This window comes from Rhinatrema bivittatum, chromosome 10 (assembly GCF_901001135.1).
Source record: "Rhinatrema bivittatum chromosome 10, aRhiBiv1.1, whole genome shotgun sequence".
NCBI classification, from domain to species: Eukaryota; Metazoa; Chordata; class Amphibia; order Gymnophiona; family Rhinatrematidae; genus Rhinatrema; species Rhinatrema bivittatum.
In genome coordinates, this window is record NC_042624.1 from 65,713,716 (window position 1) to 65,734,621 (window position 20,906).

A 20,906-nucleotide genomic window follows, 5' to 3' on the forward strand; every position below is an offset into this window, starting at 1 on the left:
TAATGCTCTCTTCTATGCCGCACTAATGGCTGCCATGGATATCGCCTATTTATAAATCTCTGTGCCAGATTTTGTGCCTGTGTTTTGAAGTCTTGCAACTCTGAACATATGTTCCCATTGTGTCCAAACTATATATAGCAGGAGCAGAATGGGTTATTCCTAGCATGAGTTGCAGCATAAAACTGACAGCATGAGCTGTGCTACAGCGTGGGTAGTATACGCTATAATATGTCCATGTTTTCTAATATATGTGGGCCAACACAAAGAGACCAGTGAGAATATGTTTGAATGAACATAGAAATTGTGTGATCACCATGAAAGTTAAGGCTTCGATAGTACAGCACTGTATCGATCATACTCATGAGTTCTCAGATTTAAGATGGACGATTATTGAGTACATAACAGAAGTCCAAGTGACAATAGCCCTGAGTATGATAGTCCTTCATATTATCTCTCTGTAAGCTATATTGAGAGTGTGTAAAGTTTATATTAGGCTACAGGAGTAAATTTAGGTGCACCCACTTATGCGTGTATATGCTGAATTAGGCACACTATTGAGAATTACCCTTCCCATTTAGATCCATAAAGATTCCAGAGTGCAATTTGTTTTCTGCAGAACTTTTATCCTGCTTAACTCTATGCCATCCTTAACATAAAGTGCCACCCTTCATTAATGTGATCTTCCCTGTCATTTTGATGCAGTTTGAACACTACAGTGTTCCATTGCTTATCCTCTTTCCACCAGGTGTTTGAGATCCTGTTATGTCTATATCTTCACTTAGTGCCATGCATTCTAACTCTCCAGTCTTATTTTTTCAGAAAGTATGTTTTTATTTGTATTCACAACCTGCTTATTAGCAATTGATACCGGTAATTTGGAATCATTTGTATTTGTCTGCTCTGTATTTAAATCCACTTGAGCTACTTCAGCCCTTATCACAACCTAAATTTAGCTGCCAGAACCACCTTCCTATGTCATTGTTACCCACATGTACCATGAGTCATCTCCTCCTTCACATTCTCTAAAATCCTCTGTAAGTGTGTATGAGGTCTGTCACCTTCACACTAGGCAGGCACGTTACAAAGCAGGGCCACTGCAACCCACTGGGCAAGCCGTGCATTTACACGGGGCAGTGGCCTGAAGAGGGCAGTGACCTGGGGGCCACAGTCAGCTCCAAGATGAAGACAATGCAGCTGAAGCCGCCACCACCAGACCCCCATCAGGAGGCCAAGAATAGGAAGAGGCTGCTGTCACTTGGCGGTTCCCAACCCACTGCGCAGCTGAGTGGAAGGAGCTGCGGGCCGCCTGGTGTTCCCAACCTGCCGCCGTGGCTGAGCGGAAGGAGCTGTGGGATCGCCCCGTGCTCCTAACCTGCTGTGCGGCTGAGCAGAAGGAGCTGTGGAATCGCCCTGTGCTCCCAGCCTGCTGTGTGGTGGAGATCAAGGAGCTGCAGGGCTGCCCGGCGGGCCTAACCTGCCAAGCAGCCAGAAAGAAAAAAGGCTGCGAAGTGATTCCATACCTTCCCTGTGGCAGAAGTGAAGAAGAGGAGGACCCGTGGCTGCCAGGAGAGTTCTTGGTGTGTGTGAGAGAGGGAGCTGATGTGTGTGTATGAGTGGGAGGGAATCTGTGTGCAAGTCTGAGCATGTGCTTGCACAGCTATTGGACCGATACAGTACAGTGTGCTCCAACGGAGCGCACTGTTAAGCTGCATTTAGACACGAGTTTTCGATGCGCTAGCTTTACCCCTTATACAGTAAGGGGTAATAGTGCGTCGAAAACACGCGTCCAACTCCCCCCCCCCCACCCCGAAACTAATAGCGCCCACAACATGCAAATGCATGTTGATGGCCCTATTAGTTATTCCCACGCGATACAGAACGTAAAATGTGCAGCCAAACCACAATTTTTACTTTCATAAATTAACGCCTGCCCAAAGGATGGCGTTAATTTCTGCTGGCACCGGGAAAGTGTACAGAAAAGCAGAAAAAACTGCTTTTCTGTTCACCCTTCAACTTAATATCATAGCGATATTAAGTTGGAGGCCCCAAAATTAAAAAAAAAAAAAAAAATTTAAATCGCCCACGGGTCGGAAGACGGACGCTCACTTAAGCCGGCGTCCGTTTTCCGAACCTGTAGCTGTCAGCAGGCTCGAGAACAGACGCCGTCAAAATTGAGCAGCAGCCGCTGACAGCCGCCACTCCTGTCAAAAAAGAGGCACTAGGGACGCGCTAGTGTCCCTAGTGCCTCTTTTTACCGTGGGCCCTCATTTGCATGCGGGCCGATACTAAATCGCGCGCACAGGAGAGCGGGTGCTCGCCGGCTCTCCCGTACCTTTTTCTGTATCGGCCCATATGTGAGTTTTGTGGACTTCAAGCTTTGTCCCTGTCACTATTACTGTCACTGTTTTTGATGGGCCCAAGACAGAGACTAAATGAAAATGCGGGGGGGACAGCACAATAATTGTTCGTACAGGGCAGCAAAAAGGCTAGCACCAGCCCTATTACAAAGTGATCCTCATGCCCACCAGCTGTCTACATTTCTAATGATTAAGTCATCAATAATAACAGTTTTATCCCTTTCCACCTGAGCATTCACTCTTAGAGCCACATGTTCAGGCCAAGAGGATAACTCATTACCTGGAGGGCAGGTCCTGGCCTCAGGATCATTTCCTGACACACAAATGTAATATTCTCCTCCCAGGTGACCTTGCACCTCCATTGCAGCCCAGAGGCTACCAGAGTAGAGATGGGACAATTCTACTGCATCACTAAAGGTCTCCTCTATATACCTCTCTCTGCCTCAGCTCCTCCAGGTCTGCCTCTCTAGCCTCTAGAGATCAGACTTGTTCTCTGAGACCTGGGAGCTGTTTGCACTGGGTACACGAGACCTCCCACCAATAAGCAGGACTTTATACACAGGACACAGTGCAAAAGACTGGGAAGTCCCCATCTCGCTGCTGGACTGCTGTCGTCTGCATATTTGTGTTTTCAGTTCTAAAAGTTTAAGTTTCTTAAACTAATTTAGTATAGTTTTGCTTTCTTTGTTTGCCAATGATTTATAATTGACCTGTTATTTCTTTAACTTGTAGTCTGTGTTAATTTGCACTTATTTATATGAAGCCATTAATTGACTTTTATTATGCACTATTTTTCCTAACCCACTAAAGGGTGGATTTTAAAACCCGTGCGCGCACATGGACATGGCTATTTTATTTTAAACTACATGGGTGACATGAGTAGGGCTTCCTCAGTTCCCTACCCCTAATCCTATCCTTCCTCCCTCCCCCCCGACCTCTAAACTAACCCTTCCTATCCCCAGTTTTCTAATTTTTACACTGACTGCTCCTTTGGAGCAGAAGCAAACTGTGCGCTCTGGCCAATGTTTCTCAACAACAGCGTCTAATGGCGCTGTCCCAGTCTTCCCACACCCCCAGCCTGCCCCTTTTCAATCGCCCAGCACTTCTGCGCATACCGGGGGTTACACGAGTGGCCAGGCCCCTTCGAAAATTCACTCAGCATGCGCAGGGCTTTCACAATTCAGCCGTAATTGAGCAGTAAACTATATATGTGTGTCTGTGTGTGTATGTATGAATGTATATCAAGATTTGAGTCTGGGATGGGTGAGAAACACAAACAATACCTAGCAAACAAATTTTATATTTTAAAGTATTTCTATTAGGTTAGGCAACTCCAGTCCTCAAGTACCACAAGCTGATCAGGATTTTGAGATATCCACATTGAATACTCATGAGTTGCATTTGCATGTACTGCCTCCATTGTACACAAACACATTTTATGCATATTCATTGTGGATATCCTGAAAACCTGATTGGCTTGAGGACCAGAATTACCTTACCCTGCTATATGTACATTCATACATGCGCACATACTGTACATAAACATGTGGGCATGAGAGACCATGCAGCTCTAATAGGATCTCCGTTGTTTTAGATGAGATCACACGACAACATAAAATGTACTGATTTTTGCCTCTTAAACTGGTCACTAAGCATAATGCACAAGAGTCAGTAACTCAATTTTCTATATTTTGTTTGGGAACGCTTTTATACAACATATAAACCTTCATATTCACTCAATAATGGAAAACTACCCAGCTCCTGTGATGGAATAACAACACCGCTCTCAGTCTTCCTTGGTCACTATTAAATCCCTAGGGGGGTCAATATTTCCCACTGTGGCTTCTAGTGGCATGATTTCCAAATGTAACTTAATTCCCACTATTGCACTCATATCTCTGTAGGGTAAATATGGACTACCATGGAGATCAACAGTGGCACTTATTACCATCAAAGAAAAGAAGGGTGACAGAGATTGCATAGTATAGCAACAAAAGTGAAAAACCTTATAATTTTAGGACAGGGTTTCTGCATTAAAGCACAACTGAACATAGCCAACAACATAGTTATAAGTTATAACATATTTAACAGGTTGTATAATAAGCAGCAGGATTGGCACTTGTTTTTTTTGTTTTTTTTAGCAAAGCTAATCTTTATTGTTAAAACTGCGTAGTTCAATGACAGGAAAAACAATGCACCATTAAAATTATTCATCATCAGTCTGCCCCCAGTTGTGGGGCTTACAAGGACTCGTGATCACATGACCCATTTGGAAGTCATTAATATGGGTTCTGCACTCCGCTCCAAATATGCTGCAAAACCTACGGTGTATGTTGTACTAAGCAGATATAGAAAGGTGCAGAGATAGGACGAACAAGACATATTATCATCGTTACACCAATGCTAGGTTGTTAAAGCATGCCATTGGTCTATAAAATCCCCCTGCTATTCTAAGCTAACTTTTGCTGTTCTCCAAAGGAACTGTGTGACAGATGGCCAGAGAAAGAGAGAGAAGTCTGAAACCCCCCCCCCCCAAAAAAAAAACTAGGACAGTGAAGTCTATTTGTTTCTCCTCTTGAAGAGTCTCAGTACTGGCTATGTAAATCAAGCACTCTTACCCAGTCTTCCCTGACAGATGTAAATATATGTGTATATAGACAAATACACACATTTATATTTATATAGAGATGCAGACATGCACATTTTCAAGCAGGGAGACCCAAGGTCCTTTAAGAACTTCAGAGGAGAGAATGCATAAAGCATACTTGGCCCCTATGCAAAGCAATTTATTGGGTTGGTTGGTTTTATATCCTGTCCCTCCAAAAATGCCTGGGATGGGTCACAATAAAAACAAAGAGCAATCACAGCACTTGTTTCCTCGTTCCCATCACTCACAGACCTGAGTCGGCTTTTTGCTCCAGTTCCCACTGGGGCCGCAGGCATATTCAAAGACCAGTTAGACGTGTCAGAGACTCAAAAAGGTATAAGAACTTTAATAAAGTGGTGCTTACCCAGCCATATGCAGATCACACTCGGTTCCATGAGCTGAAGTTTGCTGAAATCATTGGCAGGTTTATTTGGAAAGGGAATGGTTCCCCTTAAAATATTGTCCCTCTTAGCACACCTCTGCAAATAAACCTGACAAGCTGAGCTAATTTGCCCTTACGAAATCATTTTTGTTGTGAATACAACTGGGCAAGCACCAACTAAGTGACATTGCTGTGCAGGGTGTCTTCTCTGGCTGGTTCACGTGCAGACATAGATGGCACCCAGTACGTGTATCCACATCAACTCGTTCTTGTAAAGTTATCCTTCCTAAGAAGAACTGCTTGCCATCGATGGGGCCAATTTTGAGTGGCCCACCTAGTTGTAAGGTACACGTACCTTGCTGCTAACTTTCAAAGGGAAACTACCTGAGGAGTTTAACTACCGCAAGATACACGTGTACAAAAGGTATACACACACGTTGCACCTGCTATTAGTGCAGGCAGCCAAGCAATGGCAAAACAGTGTGTGTACATTTAAAAATAAATATATATATGCACATTTTTCTCTCCTAGCATAAAACCTCCAGGAAAACCATCGTTTAGCCCAGCAGAAAGTATATACGCTGCAAAGCTTCACCCATACTTTTAGCTGGGCAGGAGAGGACCATCTTCTCCGAGCAAGCACCTGGGAAAATGGCTTTGAAAATTATCCTGTATGTGACTGGACAGCTGTGGGAGTTTTAGACCAGTGTTTCTGGGGCCTTAAAGCTTCATGGATTTGAGGCCAGGCCCAGACCAGCTCCTGCACTGAGCTTTGCTGTAAATATGTGCAGAATAAGTACCTTTCCTACACCCACGGGCTTTTGTGCAGCCAACATCTTAAGGCATGGATGAGTGAGGGAATCTCTAGAATGGATGTCATTCATCTGAAAAATTTTTAATTGCACCTTAGAATATGAATTCACACAAAAATTGTGCAAAACTCATCAACGAACTTGTCATCAGCCCTCGCAATTGCAAACATACTTTTGATGCATGACATGTGCATCAACTCACAGGTGTGGCTTTATTCTACAAGTTCGCTGGCAATCTGTTGGTGGTGTTTCACTTTATACATAACAAAACCAGGGCCAGAACAGTGTACTGCCATGCGGTGGGACCTGGATTTGATTCCTGATTCAGGTCTTCTGCTCCCTAGCCTGGCTGGGAATTCTGTGGCGCCAACATTTATGGCCTTTGGAAGAGGTCACAGCATTGAGCGATGGTGCCACCTAGTGGCTGGAGTTAGGGTACATGCGTTTCCCACAGGAGAGCTGGAGTATGGCCCCTGGCTGAGGACTGTCGTTGTAAGGACTGGGCTAAAGTAAGTCGGAAGGGAATCTAAAGTAGGGAAAACATTCCACAGGCAGCCCTGGTTCCAATTTAGCTGTAACATGAGGAAACCACCGGACCCAAAATAAACCACTGGCTCTGTCCATAGAGAGTTCCAATTGCTCAGCCACACGGATTCCTTCGACAGCTCACAATGCACCAATACATCAGCTTTTCACTCGGTCTGAACAAATATATGCAGACAAATAACCAGCTATTGCACGTACAAACAGCCAGTGTAGGTTTAGATCTTACCAGGGGCTGCATGATTTCTCCCTATCAAACAACAAAACCCAGCTTACTTTCTCTGATGTGTTCTTCTTTATTTTTCTTACCATAAAGTGCAAAGATGTTTTTATTCTACAAGATATAGAATGATTTGCTGATATGTGGGTCTGGAAATGGTACTTTAGTTTTGTTAATATTTAGCATGTTGTTTTATAGATATATATATATAGAGAGAGAGAGAGAGAGATAATTGTGTGTGTTTGTCTTACTCCATTGTGAATCATTTGTTTCACTATCACTTTGATTGCAGGGGATGCTCTGAGCTGCTAGAGTTGCCTTTTGTTTGGTGCACCACAGGAAAGCCCAGAGGTGATTCTGCATTACACAAGTAGAATATAACTAGTCCATGAGAAGCATTTGTGTACTTCATGTAAAGGAAAATAACAGCTAGTCAAGAAAAAGGGAGCTCTGAGGTTGTCTGATGTGTAAAAGTTATGCCACCACTGAAGAAGACCTGCTATAAGGTCGAAACAGCAGGCTTCGTTGTATGTGCAATATTTGCTTATTTGGCTGCATGTCCTTTTGGTTAAAACTGGGTGAAAAGCTTTTATATTGCTGTATTGTGGGCTTGAATCAAATGTCAGGAAGATTTATTTTTTTTTAAAGAATATATATTTTGGGACATTTGAAGAGCTTTTAGCTACAGTGCCTGTTCCGATACATGAAGTGAATGCATCAGGAGTGGTTTGACAGTCACCTGGAATAATGCAGTTATAGTTTTTTGAGTTGATTTTCCTTGCATCTGGTGGTCATCAGAAGGGATCTGTGCCTGGGAGGTCTGACAAAGTTTAACCCAGCTGTTGATGAGTTTTGTGGACTTTTTAACAAATAAATATACAATGATGCAATTAAAGCATTGTTGATAAAGGGGTGCTGCTTGCTTTATTTTTGGATTCACTGGCTGAGCATAACCCTGTTGTTGAGACATATTTTTAATACTGAGAGTACCTAATCTTCGGCAAGAGCCGAAAGTAGATTTCAGCACAAAGAAAGCAGGGGCCTTACTGTCAAGAGCTGAGCCAGAACTGGAAAGGAAGGATTTGCCCTTGGCCAATTAATTGTACCTACCTGGCCAGAGAAGAGCTGTGGGAAGTCCGTGCTCTCTGAATGAAACGAGCACTTCCTGTCAGAAAAGCCCCATTTATCACTCACCTCCTTCCCCCCCCCCCACTCCCTTTCACTCTGCATTCTGCTCCAGTTCCCCCTGAAAATGAATGCCTATGCATTATAAACAACAGAGCTATGGCCACGAAGCCAGGAAAGCAATCTGTTCCTGACAAGGCATGCAGCGGTTCATGAGATCCAAGCTGCTGGCCCATTCCCATGGCCGTCCTCGGACCAATGGCCCAGAGGCCTGGGAATCGCTCTTCTTGGAGACCCTCAGAACTTGACAGGGTGAGGTCACAGCAAGAACCGTGTACCGCCTGGACGAGGAAAGAAAGAGGAAGTGCAAGCAGCACCCACATCTCTCTCTCTCTCTACCATCTTAAGGGTCGGAAGGGAAGCGGGCGCAGGACGTCTTGCACTAGAGAATTTCTCTGCATCTGATTGACTCTTTAGGGGTGGCTGTTATTAGGGGAAACAGAATTTGCCTGGAGTCTAGCAACTGTCATGCTTTTACTAAGAACTCAAAAGAGAGAGCTAACAAACTCCCCCCCCCCCCCTTCTCTCCCCAACAAACACAGAGATCAAGAACAGATCTACACAAGGGTAACTAGCATTAGAAGATTTTATACATACCCTCCCAAAAATATATCTACCCAACTAACAATATATATATAAACATACCCCAAAATATATGTACTCCAGGGCAACTAACAATGCATACATACCTCATCCCAAGAACATAACTACTCTAGGATCAGTAACATTGTACAGTACATACACCACACCTCAAGAATCAACCTCTCCCAGTAGCACTGTAAAAGCTCCTGCCGCACCATGGAGAACAGCAGCCCAGGAGTATGCTGGAAAGAGAGATACTTGTGCCCCTCCAGTCAATGCACCCTTCCAAGCAAAAAGGGGGAAATTCTCCGTAGAAGGTTGCTGAAGCAATGTATGGACACCCAAGATCCTCTGTGCTGTGGGTGTTACAGTGTTATGAAGGTGGTGGAGAGAAAAAAGAGACACAAGGAGCCCCATTCTTCAACCAGGAGGCCATAAGGCAGGCAGGGGAAAGAGTATGATGGAGGGCTGAGGAGGGTGGCATAACAGTGCTGTGTAAGCACTGTGCCCTGGGTTTTATCCTGAAGTATTAATGTACAGTTGGCTCTTCAGGATATAGTCGATGACCGGCTGAGAGAGATAATCCACAACATGTCCATCTCCATGCTGCAGGGCCAGTCTGTGGGAGTCAAAGAAAAGAGTCAGAACGTAGAACCCTTACTAGCGCCTTGCTTGTGTTAGCAGCATAAATACCGTGAAACCTGGAAACCTTAGACCAAAGCACCATGCGATCATCCACTGGTTATGGAATGGCCATGCTCTCAAACTTAGAGCCTCATTTACCAAGTACTTTTCCCACTAACACAGAAAAGCTTTAGTAAATCAGGCCCTTAGATTGTACTTTTTTGGAGAAAGAACCTTGCAGCTATGAGGACAATTTTTAAGGGGTGTAGGTGCCCACTTTTGAGAGTTAGGTGCCTAGAAAACTGACTAGGGCTGATCAGTGAAATTTAGGAACCTAATTTCAACCTGCAGGTCAATATTCACAGGATTTGTCTTTCTCTGAGTAACCTTTTGAGTTACCCAGTTAGACAAATCCCAATTTTAAATTTCCCCCTCGCCAAGTGTAACCAGGTTTAAGTAATTAATCAGCCCAAAATATAACCAGATGAAAAGAGGCAAGGCAGGAGGCATCACAGGCCTGTGGATAAAATGTCCATGTTTAGTGCCAATATTCAGTGCTAGCCAGACAAAGTGGTCAGAAAAAGCTGCACTTCTAAAGTTACCCAGGTACATTTACCTGGGGGATTCAGTGGAACACTTACCTGGATATGTCCTGCTGAATAGCTGAGTGCATTCACCCAGGTAACGTCCCCATTCTGCTTTATGGACCTCTAAGTGCTTATATTTATGCACCTAATAAGTGGGCAAGGCCCCAGGGGAGTGGTTAGGGCAGGGATAAACGGGTGTTCAACGCTGACATTGAGCGGCTGACTAGCAGGCCTAAAACTAGGTGCCTAAAGTTACATGAATTTTCAGTCTACAGTTTAGGCTAGTGGCTAAAACTTCGTCAGACATTTAGGTCAGGCACTAAGCTTTTGTTGAATATTGGTCTCTAGGAGTCTCACTCGGCTCTGTGTCAATTAACAGAGATGATAATGAAGGGAAAGAGCAAAGCTACCATCATGTCACACCAGATTAAAAAACACTTCAGGTTACAGCACGTGGGAGTAAGAGGCATAGAAAAGAAGAGCTGTGACATTAAGAGATCTAATAGCGCATAGAAAGTCTATCCAATATAGTGCGAGGCTACAATAAACTGCCTGACGCCATTCCGAATGTCTTAAACATGCCGCAATGACTTTTTGTTTTGCTGTGATGTTTATTTGTTTCAAGTTTTGACGCCAAGCTTAGTCACAATTGCTGATTTAAGTTTAGTCCAACTATGCACCTTGGTATTGTTAAGCTGCTAACGATCTCTGCTTGTATGCTGCTATTCTAATATGTTGTACTTTGTTTTGGCTGAATTTTTTTATTCATAAAGGCAGGTAATAAATCAATTAAAAAATAAATAGATGTAACTGCTATAATACAGCACTTGCAAAGCACATACAAAGCAGATATAATACCAGGAGCTACGGCCATGTAATAGAAAGGCAATCTTTACTGTGCAATGACTTTCCTAAACAGATCTTGGTGACAAGCAAAAAGAAAAACAACAGATAACTTACTAATACATTAAATCCTAACCAAAGTTACAGTTAACAAAACCCAATTAAAACAGCCAGCGACCACATCATGTTCACATTAACCCAAACTGCTGAAACTAAAACCAAATAAATAAATGTTATGAATTTTTTAAAGAATCTTTAAAAACACAAGGAGGTTCATATTCAAAACCTAGCTGGCTAGGTAAGTTAGCCAGATAAACTTATGCAGCTAACTTAGCCAGGTTATTCAGCGGCATATCCACATGGCTGAATACACCCAAACAGCTTATGAGTTAGATGGATAGGTTTATCCGGCTAACTTTACTCCAGGTCTATCTTATCTGGTTCTCAGCCAGATAAGTCTAAATATTTGCTATTTATTTAGCGGGGACAGTAACTTTTAAACAGGCACACAAGTGCACGCATTTGCCGGCTCGCACCCAGAGATGTGGTCATTTTATAGCATACGCATGTATATGCGCACTTGGTTTAAAATAGGATGAACGTGCACAAATGTGCAGGCAATTTTAAGTAGGCGTGCGGCTATGCGTGCAAATGCCACTTCTACCGTGTAAGTGGGGGGATTTTAGTAGGCACGCACACTGATGCAATTACCAGTTTTCCCAGTTCGTTCCCAGTTTGCCCAGGCAAGGGCTAGGACTTCCAAATCTCACTAGTTTAATAGCCTGCCTTTTACCCTATTCACGCCGATCTTTAAAGCCCTGCTCACCTCTTTACTTTTTTTTTGTTTTCTGACTTACGCCATCTATAGCAGAAGAAAAGTTACGTGCTAGGGGACCCGGTGCGCGTTTATGCGCGTAAGTATGTACGCGTTAGTTTCATTGTGAAACCCAGGAATGCCCATGTGCCTCCCAGTTCCCACCCTCACCCCGCCTCTTTTTCGGGAACATGTGCGTAGCAGCAAGTACAAGCATACGCGAGCACCTTTTAAAATACGCACGCCACATGCTGGCCTGACTTGTGCACGTATCCCCTAGTTTTGGCACACGCTGGGCTTTTAAAATTCACCTTTAAGTTAGCCGGATAAGTAGCTCCTGCCCGCCACTTAGCCAGATAAGTAGTTATCCGGCTAAAAATGGCCGGATATTCAAATGCCACCACTTATCTGGATAAGTTGGAACGTATCCAGGTAAGTGGTGCTGAATATCTACCTCAAGCTTTACATTGTTTCCTTAAGAACAAATAATCAATGCTGGTACATAGCACAAGAAAAAGCTCCCTTGTGTTTCAGTGTATTTTACCTCCACGATGGAAGGGCAACAAAGGGTGACATCCTGTGAGGAATGCAACTGCCTATTTGGGACATAAAATTTAAGGCAAACTTTCAGCAAAATAGGATCTATCATAGTACAGCAGTTCAGCGGTTGCTAGGCAACCCATGTGAGGAAATTGAATGGAGCAGTTGTGCAGAGGTCTGGGCTGAATTTGACCGCGTTATGGGGAGCTTCAGACTGCTAGGAGCCCAGGAATGGATGGGCTATGAGCAGAAAGCTGTGTGTAATAATATCAGGACTGGCACTGCAGTAAGGCATGTGCGTAATAGAGGGGCATGGATAATATAATAATGTGCACGTGTGTATGGGCGTGTTCTGGAATCCTCCTGAAAGGTGTGTGAATAGTGGCAGCGCCACGGGATCTGATATCTCTTTAGCTCTCTCACACACCTGCTCTTGGTTGAGCTGACGGTGGCCATTGGGTGGTTGACATCATCCTTCACAACCAGGATGTTATTCTGTTGGGAAAAAAAGAGAAAATTAATTTTAGTTATTTATTCGCATCTTTGTGTTGTCTTCCTAGCATTCTGGGCAACACAGAAAGCTAAAGAGATAATTCCTGGGTTGGCCCCGGCAGAATTGCATTGCCTATTTTCAGTTGTGAGAGAAAATTCATTGTCACCTCCTTTCTCTTATGCAGGAAGAGGGTGAGTCGTAATTACAGCTTGCTTTGGGGGAGTGCGACCCATGCAACTGAACAGGGTGCCATGACTGAGGGGGGGCACCGTGGACCGTTGGTGCCAGAGCGGCGTGATGGCATCCCCTTCCCTGCCAGTGCCTTCTCTCCTGTGGCAGCAGGCTTAAGGCAAAAGCAGCAACGGAGCGGCAGAAGAAGAAGAAGAAGAAAACCACGCTAGCAGGAACAATCAGGCTGGAAGGAAGAGCAAGAGGAGTCTGCTCAAAGGCAGCCACGGTAAGGTCACAAACAGTTGCCCAGGCCAGGGTCAGCAAGGTCTACAGCAGTTCTTGTGACACAGCGCATGGCAGAGGGGCCTGAGCGGGAAGCTATGAGGATGGATCAGTGTCGGCAATGGCGGGAGTCTGACACAGACAGAGGCAGAAAGGTAAGGGCAGCGTGAGGTTTAAGTGTGCTGCAGCTGCTCCCTCTGCTCTCCTGTTGTAACTCTGCCGGTGAGCGGGAGGCTGCTGGGAAAGGGGGTAGAGGTAGGGGGTCTTCAGGGTGTGAGAGGCTGCCTGGGGTGGAGCTTAAGGCCTTGAGGATCAGTAAAAGGCTGCTGGGGCTCGGAGCTGGAGCAGTGAGTATGAGGCTGCTGGGGATGGGTGTGGGGTGGAGATGAAGCTCAGGTTGGGGGTGAGTGTGAGGCTGCTTGGGATATGGCTCTAGGTAGTGAGGCTGGTGGGGGATGGGGCTGGAGGTCTGGGTTATGAGTGTGAGGCCAATGGGAATGGGGGGAGTCTGTGAGGTGAGTGCAAAGTTGGGAGGTGAAAATCAGAATGTTTGGGATGGGGGGGGGGGAGGAGAGTGTATAGGGGATTAGAACCTCATCCGTCATGTTCCTCCTTGCTCCCAGCAACCTCCCAAATTGCAACCCTTGTCCTCTCCACTAGACTTGCTGTCTCTCTCTCTCTCTCTTCCAGAGGGGCCGATGCAATAAATTTGCGTAGTAAGCGGGCACTGAACAGTCAGTGCCCGCTTTCTTAACGCGCATGCAATATTTAAGGGTCGCGTTAGCCAATGAGAACCCGATCGGTTTTTGTGACTTGGCCGTCCGCCGGTAAGGAATACAGACGCCGAGGGTTCAGGAAGCGAACGCTTGTCAGTCGAGCATCTGTTTCCTGAACCCGACTCTATTTTTTATTTTTTTTTTTAACTTTTTTGGTTTCTTGAATTTTTCATCCTACTTAATATCACAACGATATTAAGTAGGAGGCAGTACAGAAAAGCAGTTTTTTCTGCTTTTCTGTACTTGTTTTAGATGCGCTCAGCTATTAATGCCTGCTCCAGGCAGGCGTTAATAGATGACAGTTAAATGTGCGTCTCGGACGCACAGTTTGTTTTTTTTTTTGTATCGGGAGTGAATGCCTAATAGCCTCATTCACGTGCATTTGCATGTGATGAGTGCTATTAGATTCAATCCGCGTTGGACGCGCGTTGAATAGGCGCTAATCCCCTTATTGCATTAGGGGAATGATTAGCGCCTATTCTACCCGTGTCCGACTGCAGGTTAACAGTGCACTCAGCTGAGCGCACTGTATTGCATTGGCCCCCTAGAGAGGAGGAACATTGAGAGAGAGACCACTGAGGACAGGGGTTGAGACTTGAAAGAGATTGATTCAGGAAACTTGACTAGCATGACAATTTGTACATACAGTATGTTGCCAAAGTAATATCAAGTGTTCAAAATAAAAGAAATTTTTGTGAAAATTATAGGTTAAAGAAAGGACACTAATGAGAACAATTCCCGGGTTCAGGTGCTGGGCCATATTGCATCTAATCAAATCACATTTAAGACCTGGTGGCAGGATATAGCTTTTATTTTTTATTTTTTGCTGTAGTTGCTGTTTATCCTGTTTTTTAATGTATTTTTGGACTAAAAATGGTATTGTTTGATTATTTTTAAACATTTTACTCTGATTATTGTACTTATAGTCTTGTAAACTGTTTTGGGTGTCTCTTACATAAGGAAGGTGATATATAAAAGTGAATGTTACATTCTCCCAGTAGCTTTTCTGCTCATTCTTCTGCAGAAAGTGTTTCATTTTCTCTGTCTGTCTGAGTGGCACCACCAATTTCAATTCTTGCCCAGGGCACCAGATGGCCTAGGGCCTGGTCCTAGTGCAGTGACTTGGGAGATAAATGCACTAGGCGAATCAAGCAGGGGCCATGTATCAGCCGGATGAAAAACTAACATGGAGCTGCACCCCAACATGAGTCTCATTAACTTTTCTGTTTAGAAATGCTTTTACCATTTCTGTAATGGTCACGAATAGGAAGGAAATGAGGTCATTCTGTCAAAATCCTTACTTTGTACTTGCGAAGTACTGAAGAATGGTTCATAATCCTATCGGTATCAGCCCCATCCCGTGGAACTACCACAATCCCAAAATCTCCAACTATTACTTCCATCTGCAGAAAACACAAGGAAAGATGTTTCAGAATCAAGACAAAGCAAATCTTCAGTGAGAACTAGCTGCTGAGCAGAAGTGTTTCAAACAACTCCCCCTCCCCCCCCCCCAAAAAAATGCATCCTCTACCATGAACTTAGCTTCTACTCCTCTCACCCAGGCTTTTACAAGCTGCCATCTCTTGGCTCATTATGTGATTAACATTTTGTGTAGCTATTAGCTAATTTATATAAGTATAAGAATCAATTGAAAAAGATATTTATGAGTGAGAGAGGGCAATTTTGAAAGGTTTTTATGTGAGTAAACACATTTTGAAAATTGCTGGTAAAAAAGTGTGCACATTGTAAAGTATGTATGGGAATTTTACTTTGAAATGACAAGTACTTTATCCTCCATGCTGTGTACCTGCAAAGTACACAGCATACACAATCACCCACGCTACCACAGTCCCTGAATTTTCAAAGAGAAACTCCACAGCTTTGAAAATTTGCTTGCAGACATGCGAGGAGTTTGAGTCAGAAAATGGAGATCTGTTCAGGACACTACGACACAGGGAGTTAGAATGCAGTAATGGAGATCTTTTCAGGACACTATGACACAGAGAGTTAGAAGGCAGTAATGGAGATCTTTTCAGGACACTATGACACAGAGAGTTAGAAGGCAGTAATGGAGATCTTTTCAGGACACTATGACACAGGGAGTTAGAAGGGAGTAATGGAGATCTTTTCAGGACATTATGAAGCAGGGAGTTAGAAGGGAATAATGAAGATCCGTTTAGGACAGTATGAGACAGGGAGATAGGAGGAAGTAATGATGGTAAAGGAAAGAAAAAGAGCATAGGAGGAAATTCTGGGTAGTGGCTTTGTCAGGAAAAGAGAAGAAAAGGAGAAGAGATGGAAGGAGGAAGAACTTCAGAAGGTGGAGAGGGTGATGTGAAAGAAGAAGTTACAGAAGTAATGAGAAGGAAAGGACAGGGTAGGGAAGGTCTAGATATGTCCCCTGCAAGCAGGTTACTTACATCAGACTCAATCCAGAGACCAGGGATACAGAAGGACTCCAGTAGATCACTGCCACACAACAATAAAATTCGAAGCTCTGAGGAAAATAGAAACAAGTGTTATAAGGTTTTAAGGAAAAACTTGCCAAAGAAGCAAAAGCTTATCATTGTATTCATTTATTTACAAAAATTTGTATTCTGCATCTTACCAAATATATTGTTCAATGTGGATTACAACAAAATAAACAGTTCAAACATAAGTAATACAATGCAGGTAAAAGAAATCACATATTAACTAAAAGGAGTTTTAAACAAGCGTGTCTTTAAAGCTTTCCTAAAAGCTTTATAATATGTAATTTCATGTACTTCAAGTAGCAAGGCATTCCATAAAGATGGAACGGCTAGTGAGAAAGCACAACGGCTAGTCGCTTGTAGCAGAGCCACTTTAGCCATAGGAATCATCAGTAATTGCTGTCTAGCCAAACGTAAAGTTCATTGGGGACAATCTATCTTCAATAAATCCTTAATATGTGATGGACTATCACCATGTAATGCTCAATAAATTATAGTTAGAGTCTTAAATGTAATATGTGACTCCACAGGGAGCCAATATAGCTCCATTAGTATTGGAGAGAGATGAGCAGAAAGTAGACATCTAGTTACTACCCTGGCTGCCATTTTCATCAAAAGCTGAAGAGCTCTCGTGTGACTTAGGCAAACCAATGTAAATCACATTATAATGGTCTACAATCGATAAAACAACTGCATTCATGAGGGTCTTAAAATCACTCTTGTCTAAAATGTATTTTAATTGATGCATAAACTTTGTCAAGTACATCAAAAGCAAAAAGACTGTGAGGGAGTCAGTTGGATCATTGGATAACCAGGAAGTAAATGGGGCAGTCAAGGAGGGTAAGACCATCATAGGAAAACTATACGAATTCTTTGCTTCAATCTCCACTGCAGAGGATGTTGGGGAAATATACCTATAGAAACACAGAAATGATGGCAGAAAAGGACCAAATGATCCACCCAGTCTGTCCTGCAAGCTTGTGGTAGCATCTGCTGCACTGTGCAGGTTACTCTCATGCTTATCAATTTCTCAGACCGTAGGCCCTTGGATGCTGTCCAAATCCAATTTTCCCTAACCCCTGCTGTGGAAGCAGAAAGTAATGATGGTGCCACATCAAAAGTATCAGGCTTAATGATTAAGGGTAGTAAAAGCTGCATCAGCAAGTTACCCCCATGTTTATTTGTTCCCCAAACTGTAAAAGTCAGGGCACTCGGTTGCTGTCTGAATCCAATTCCCCTTTTCCCACTGCCGTTGAAACAGAGAGTAATGGTGGAGTTGCATTAAGCCTTGATACTGTTATTTGTTAAGGGTAGCAACTGCCACACCAGCAAGTTACCCCCAGTTACCCCCATGCACTCTTTTCTTTACTTCCAAACTTTAGCCTTTAGGGATCCACAGTGTTTATCCCATGCCCCTTTGAATTCCTTCACTTTTTTCGTCTTCACCACCTCTTCCAGAAGGGCATTCCAGGCAGTCACCACCCTCTCCATGAAGAAATATTTCCTGACATTGGTTCTGAGTCATCCTTCCTGGAGTTTAATTGATTTCTTTCCAGTGGAAAAGGTTTGACAATTGTGCATCATTAAAACCTTTCAGGTATCTGAAGGTCTGTATCATATCTCCCCTGCACCTCCTCTCTTCCAGGGTATACATACTCATATCCTACAGCCTCTCCTCATAAGTCTTCCAATGCTGAATCCTCACCAGTTTGGTTGCTCTTCTTTGGACCGCCTCTATCCTGTCTTTATTCTTTTTGAGATATGGGAACCAGTACTGAATGCAGTACTCCAGGTGAGATCTCACCAAGGACCTGTACAAGGAGATTATCATCTCTTTTTTTTTTTTTTTTTTTTTTTTTACTGGTTATTTCTCTCTCTATGCAGCCCAGTATTCTTCTGGCTTTAGCTATCGCTTTGACACATTGCTTCACCATCTTCAGATCACCAGACAGTATCAAACCAAGGTCCCTCTCCCAGTCTGTGCGCACTAGTCTTTCACTGCCCATCACATACAGTTCTTTTGGATTTCCACACCCCAAATGCATGACTCTGCACTTCTTGGCATTGAATCTCAACTGCCAAATCTTTGCCTACTCTTCAAGCTTTCTTAAATCACTTTTCATTTTCTCTACTCCTTCAGGCGTGCCCATTCTGTTGCAGATCTTAGTATCATCCACAAATAGACAAACTTTACATGCTATCCTTTCCGCCAAGTTGCTCACAGTCAGGCTCATACAGTACAGTGCGCTCTGGCGGAGCGCACTGTTAACCTGCGTTTGGACGCGCGTTTGACACGCTAGCTTTACCCCTTATTCAGTAAGGGGTAATAGCGCGTCCAAAATGTGCGTCCAACCCCCCTGAAACTAATAGCGCCTGCAACATGCAAATGCATGTTGATGGCCCTATTAGTTATTCCCGCGCGATACAGAAAGTAAAATGTGCAGCCAAGCAGCACATTTTACTTTCAGAAATTAGCGCCTGCCCAAAGCGTAGGCATTAATTTCTCTTGGCACCGGGAAAGTGTACAGAAAAGCAGTAAAAACTGCTTGTCTGTACACCCTCCGACTTAATATCATGGCGATATTAAGTCAGAAGTCCCAAAAGTAAAAAATAAACAAAAATTAAAATTGGCCCACGGCTCGTGGGTTGAAAACTGGACGCTCAATTTTGCCGGCGTCTGGTTTCCGAACCCGTGGCTGTCAGCAGGTTTGAGAATCGACGCTGGCAAAAGTGAGCGTCGGCTAGCGCATCTTTTTACTGCGGGCCTTAATTTGAATAATTTTTTTTTCTGAATTGCGCGCACAGGAGAGTGGGTGCTTGCCCGCTCTCCCGCAATTTGTACTGTATCGGCTTGAAAAATATTGAACAGAACCGGTCGCAAAACTGATCCCTGTGGCACTCTACTTAACACCATTCTTTCTTCAGAGTAGGTTCCATTTATCATTACACACTGTCTCCAGTCAGTCAACCAGTTTGCAATCCAAGCCACTACCTTAGCACCCACCCTCAATCTTCTCATTTTGTTCCCAATTCTCCTATGTGAGACCATATCAAAAGCTTTACTACAATCCAAGTAAATCACATCCAGCATTCTTCCCTGATCCAATTCTCTAGTCACCCAATCAAAAAAATTAATCAGATTTGTCTGACAACACCTTCCCCTGGTGTATCCAGAGTCTTCATTAATTTTCCCACCACTGAAGTGAGGCTAACCGGCCTGTAGTTTCCAGCCCCCTCTGTTTCCACTCTTGTGAAGCGGGACCACCACTGCTCTTCTCCAATCTTGCAGCACCACTCTCATTACCAGGGATCTATTGAACAGTCCTTCAGTGGACCCGCCAGCACATCTCTGATCTCTCTCAGTATCCTGGGGTGTATCTCATCTGGCTCCATGGCCTTGTCTACTTTCAGTTTTCCAAGCTCTTCCCATACATTTTCTTCTGTAAATGGAGCATTGTCTACTCCACCCCGATCTACAGTCTTGTCAACTAGCGACGGTCCTTCTCCAGGGTCTTCTTTAGAGAACACCGAACTGAAGTATTTGTTTAATATTTTGGTCATTTCTTCGTCTCTCTCCACACATTGATCTTTGTCACCTTTCAATTTCATTATACCACTTTGAACCTTTCTCCTTTTTCTTATATGTCTGAAAAATGTTTTGTCACTTCGCTTTACCTCTTTGGCAATCCTTTCTTCCGCCTGACTTTTTGCTTTCTTGATTTCTTTCTTCATCTTCCTCAGTTTCATAAGTTATTCTTCCCTGTGTTCCTCTTTTTGGGATCCTTTACATTTCTTGAACACTGCTTTTTTTGTCTTTATTTTATCAGCCATGTCCTTTAAGAACCAGATTGGTTTCCTATTTCTTTTATTTTTGTTTACTTTTCTCACATATAGATTTGTTGCCTTTGTAATTGCTCCTTTTAGTTTGGCTCACTGTTGTTCCACCTCTCTCATTTTCTCCCAGTCTTCTAGTTCTACCTCCAGGTACATCCCCATTTCGACAAAGTCTGTATTTTTGAAATTCAAAACTTGGGTCTTTGTGTGACCTCTGTATCCTGTTTGCGATATCAAACCATGCTGGCTTATTCTCTTTTCCCAGTAGGAAATATATTGGTGTTCTAGGCCCTGGTGTAATATTTGCAGTGTTGCCTTTTCATGGCTGGGTTATTATTGATTGAGTGCTGGCAGTTCATGCTGTTTTGGAATGGGAGGTTTACTATATTACAATTGTAGTTCAGTTTATTCATGGCTTTCTGAGGCCAATCCCACACACATATAGTAGGGGTGAACAAATCTGCTTCTCAAAAGCCACAAACAAGTCAGATTTTCATAGAAACATATAGAAACATAGAAATGACTGCAGAAGAAGACCAAACGGCCCATCCAGTCTGCCCAGCAAGCTTCACACATTTTTTTCTCATACTTATCTGTTTCTCTTAGCTCTTTGGTTCTATTTCCCTTCCACCCCCACCATTAATGTAGAGAGCAGTGATGGAGCTGCATCCGAGTGAAATATCAAGCTTGATTAGTTAGGGGTAGTAACCGCCGCAATAAGCAAGCTACACCCATGCTTATTT

At 43.5% G+C, this 20,906-nt stretch overlaps 1 protein-coding gene across 1 annotated transcript in view; it reads right to left on the reverse strand.

Moving 5' to 3' along the window:
- Positions 1–4,535: 4,535 nt before the first annotated feature.
- NMNAT2 (nicotinamide nucleotide adenylyltransferase 2) overlaps positions 4,536–20,906 on the reverse strand; it is a 132,415-nt gene continuing 116,044 nt past the window's right edge. The window contains exons 8-11 of the mRNA XM_029618756.1: positions 16,279–16,355; positions 15,160–15,261; positions 12,564–12,631; positions 4,536–9,347 (exon numbers count right to left, since the gene is read on the reverse strand). Of these exons, the coding sequence (XP_029474616.1) occupies positions 9,245–9,347; positions 12,564–12,631; positions 15,160–15,261; positions 16,279–16,355 (350 nt within the window). The 3' untranslated portion in view covers positions 4,536–9,244. The remainder of the gene's footprint in view (positions 9,348–12,563; positions 12,632–15,159; positions 15,262–16,278; positions 16,356–20,906) is intronic.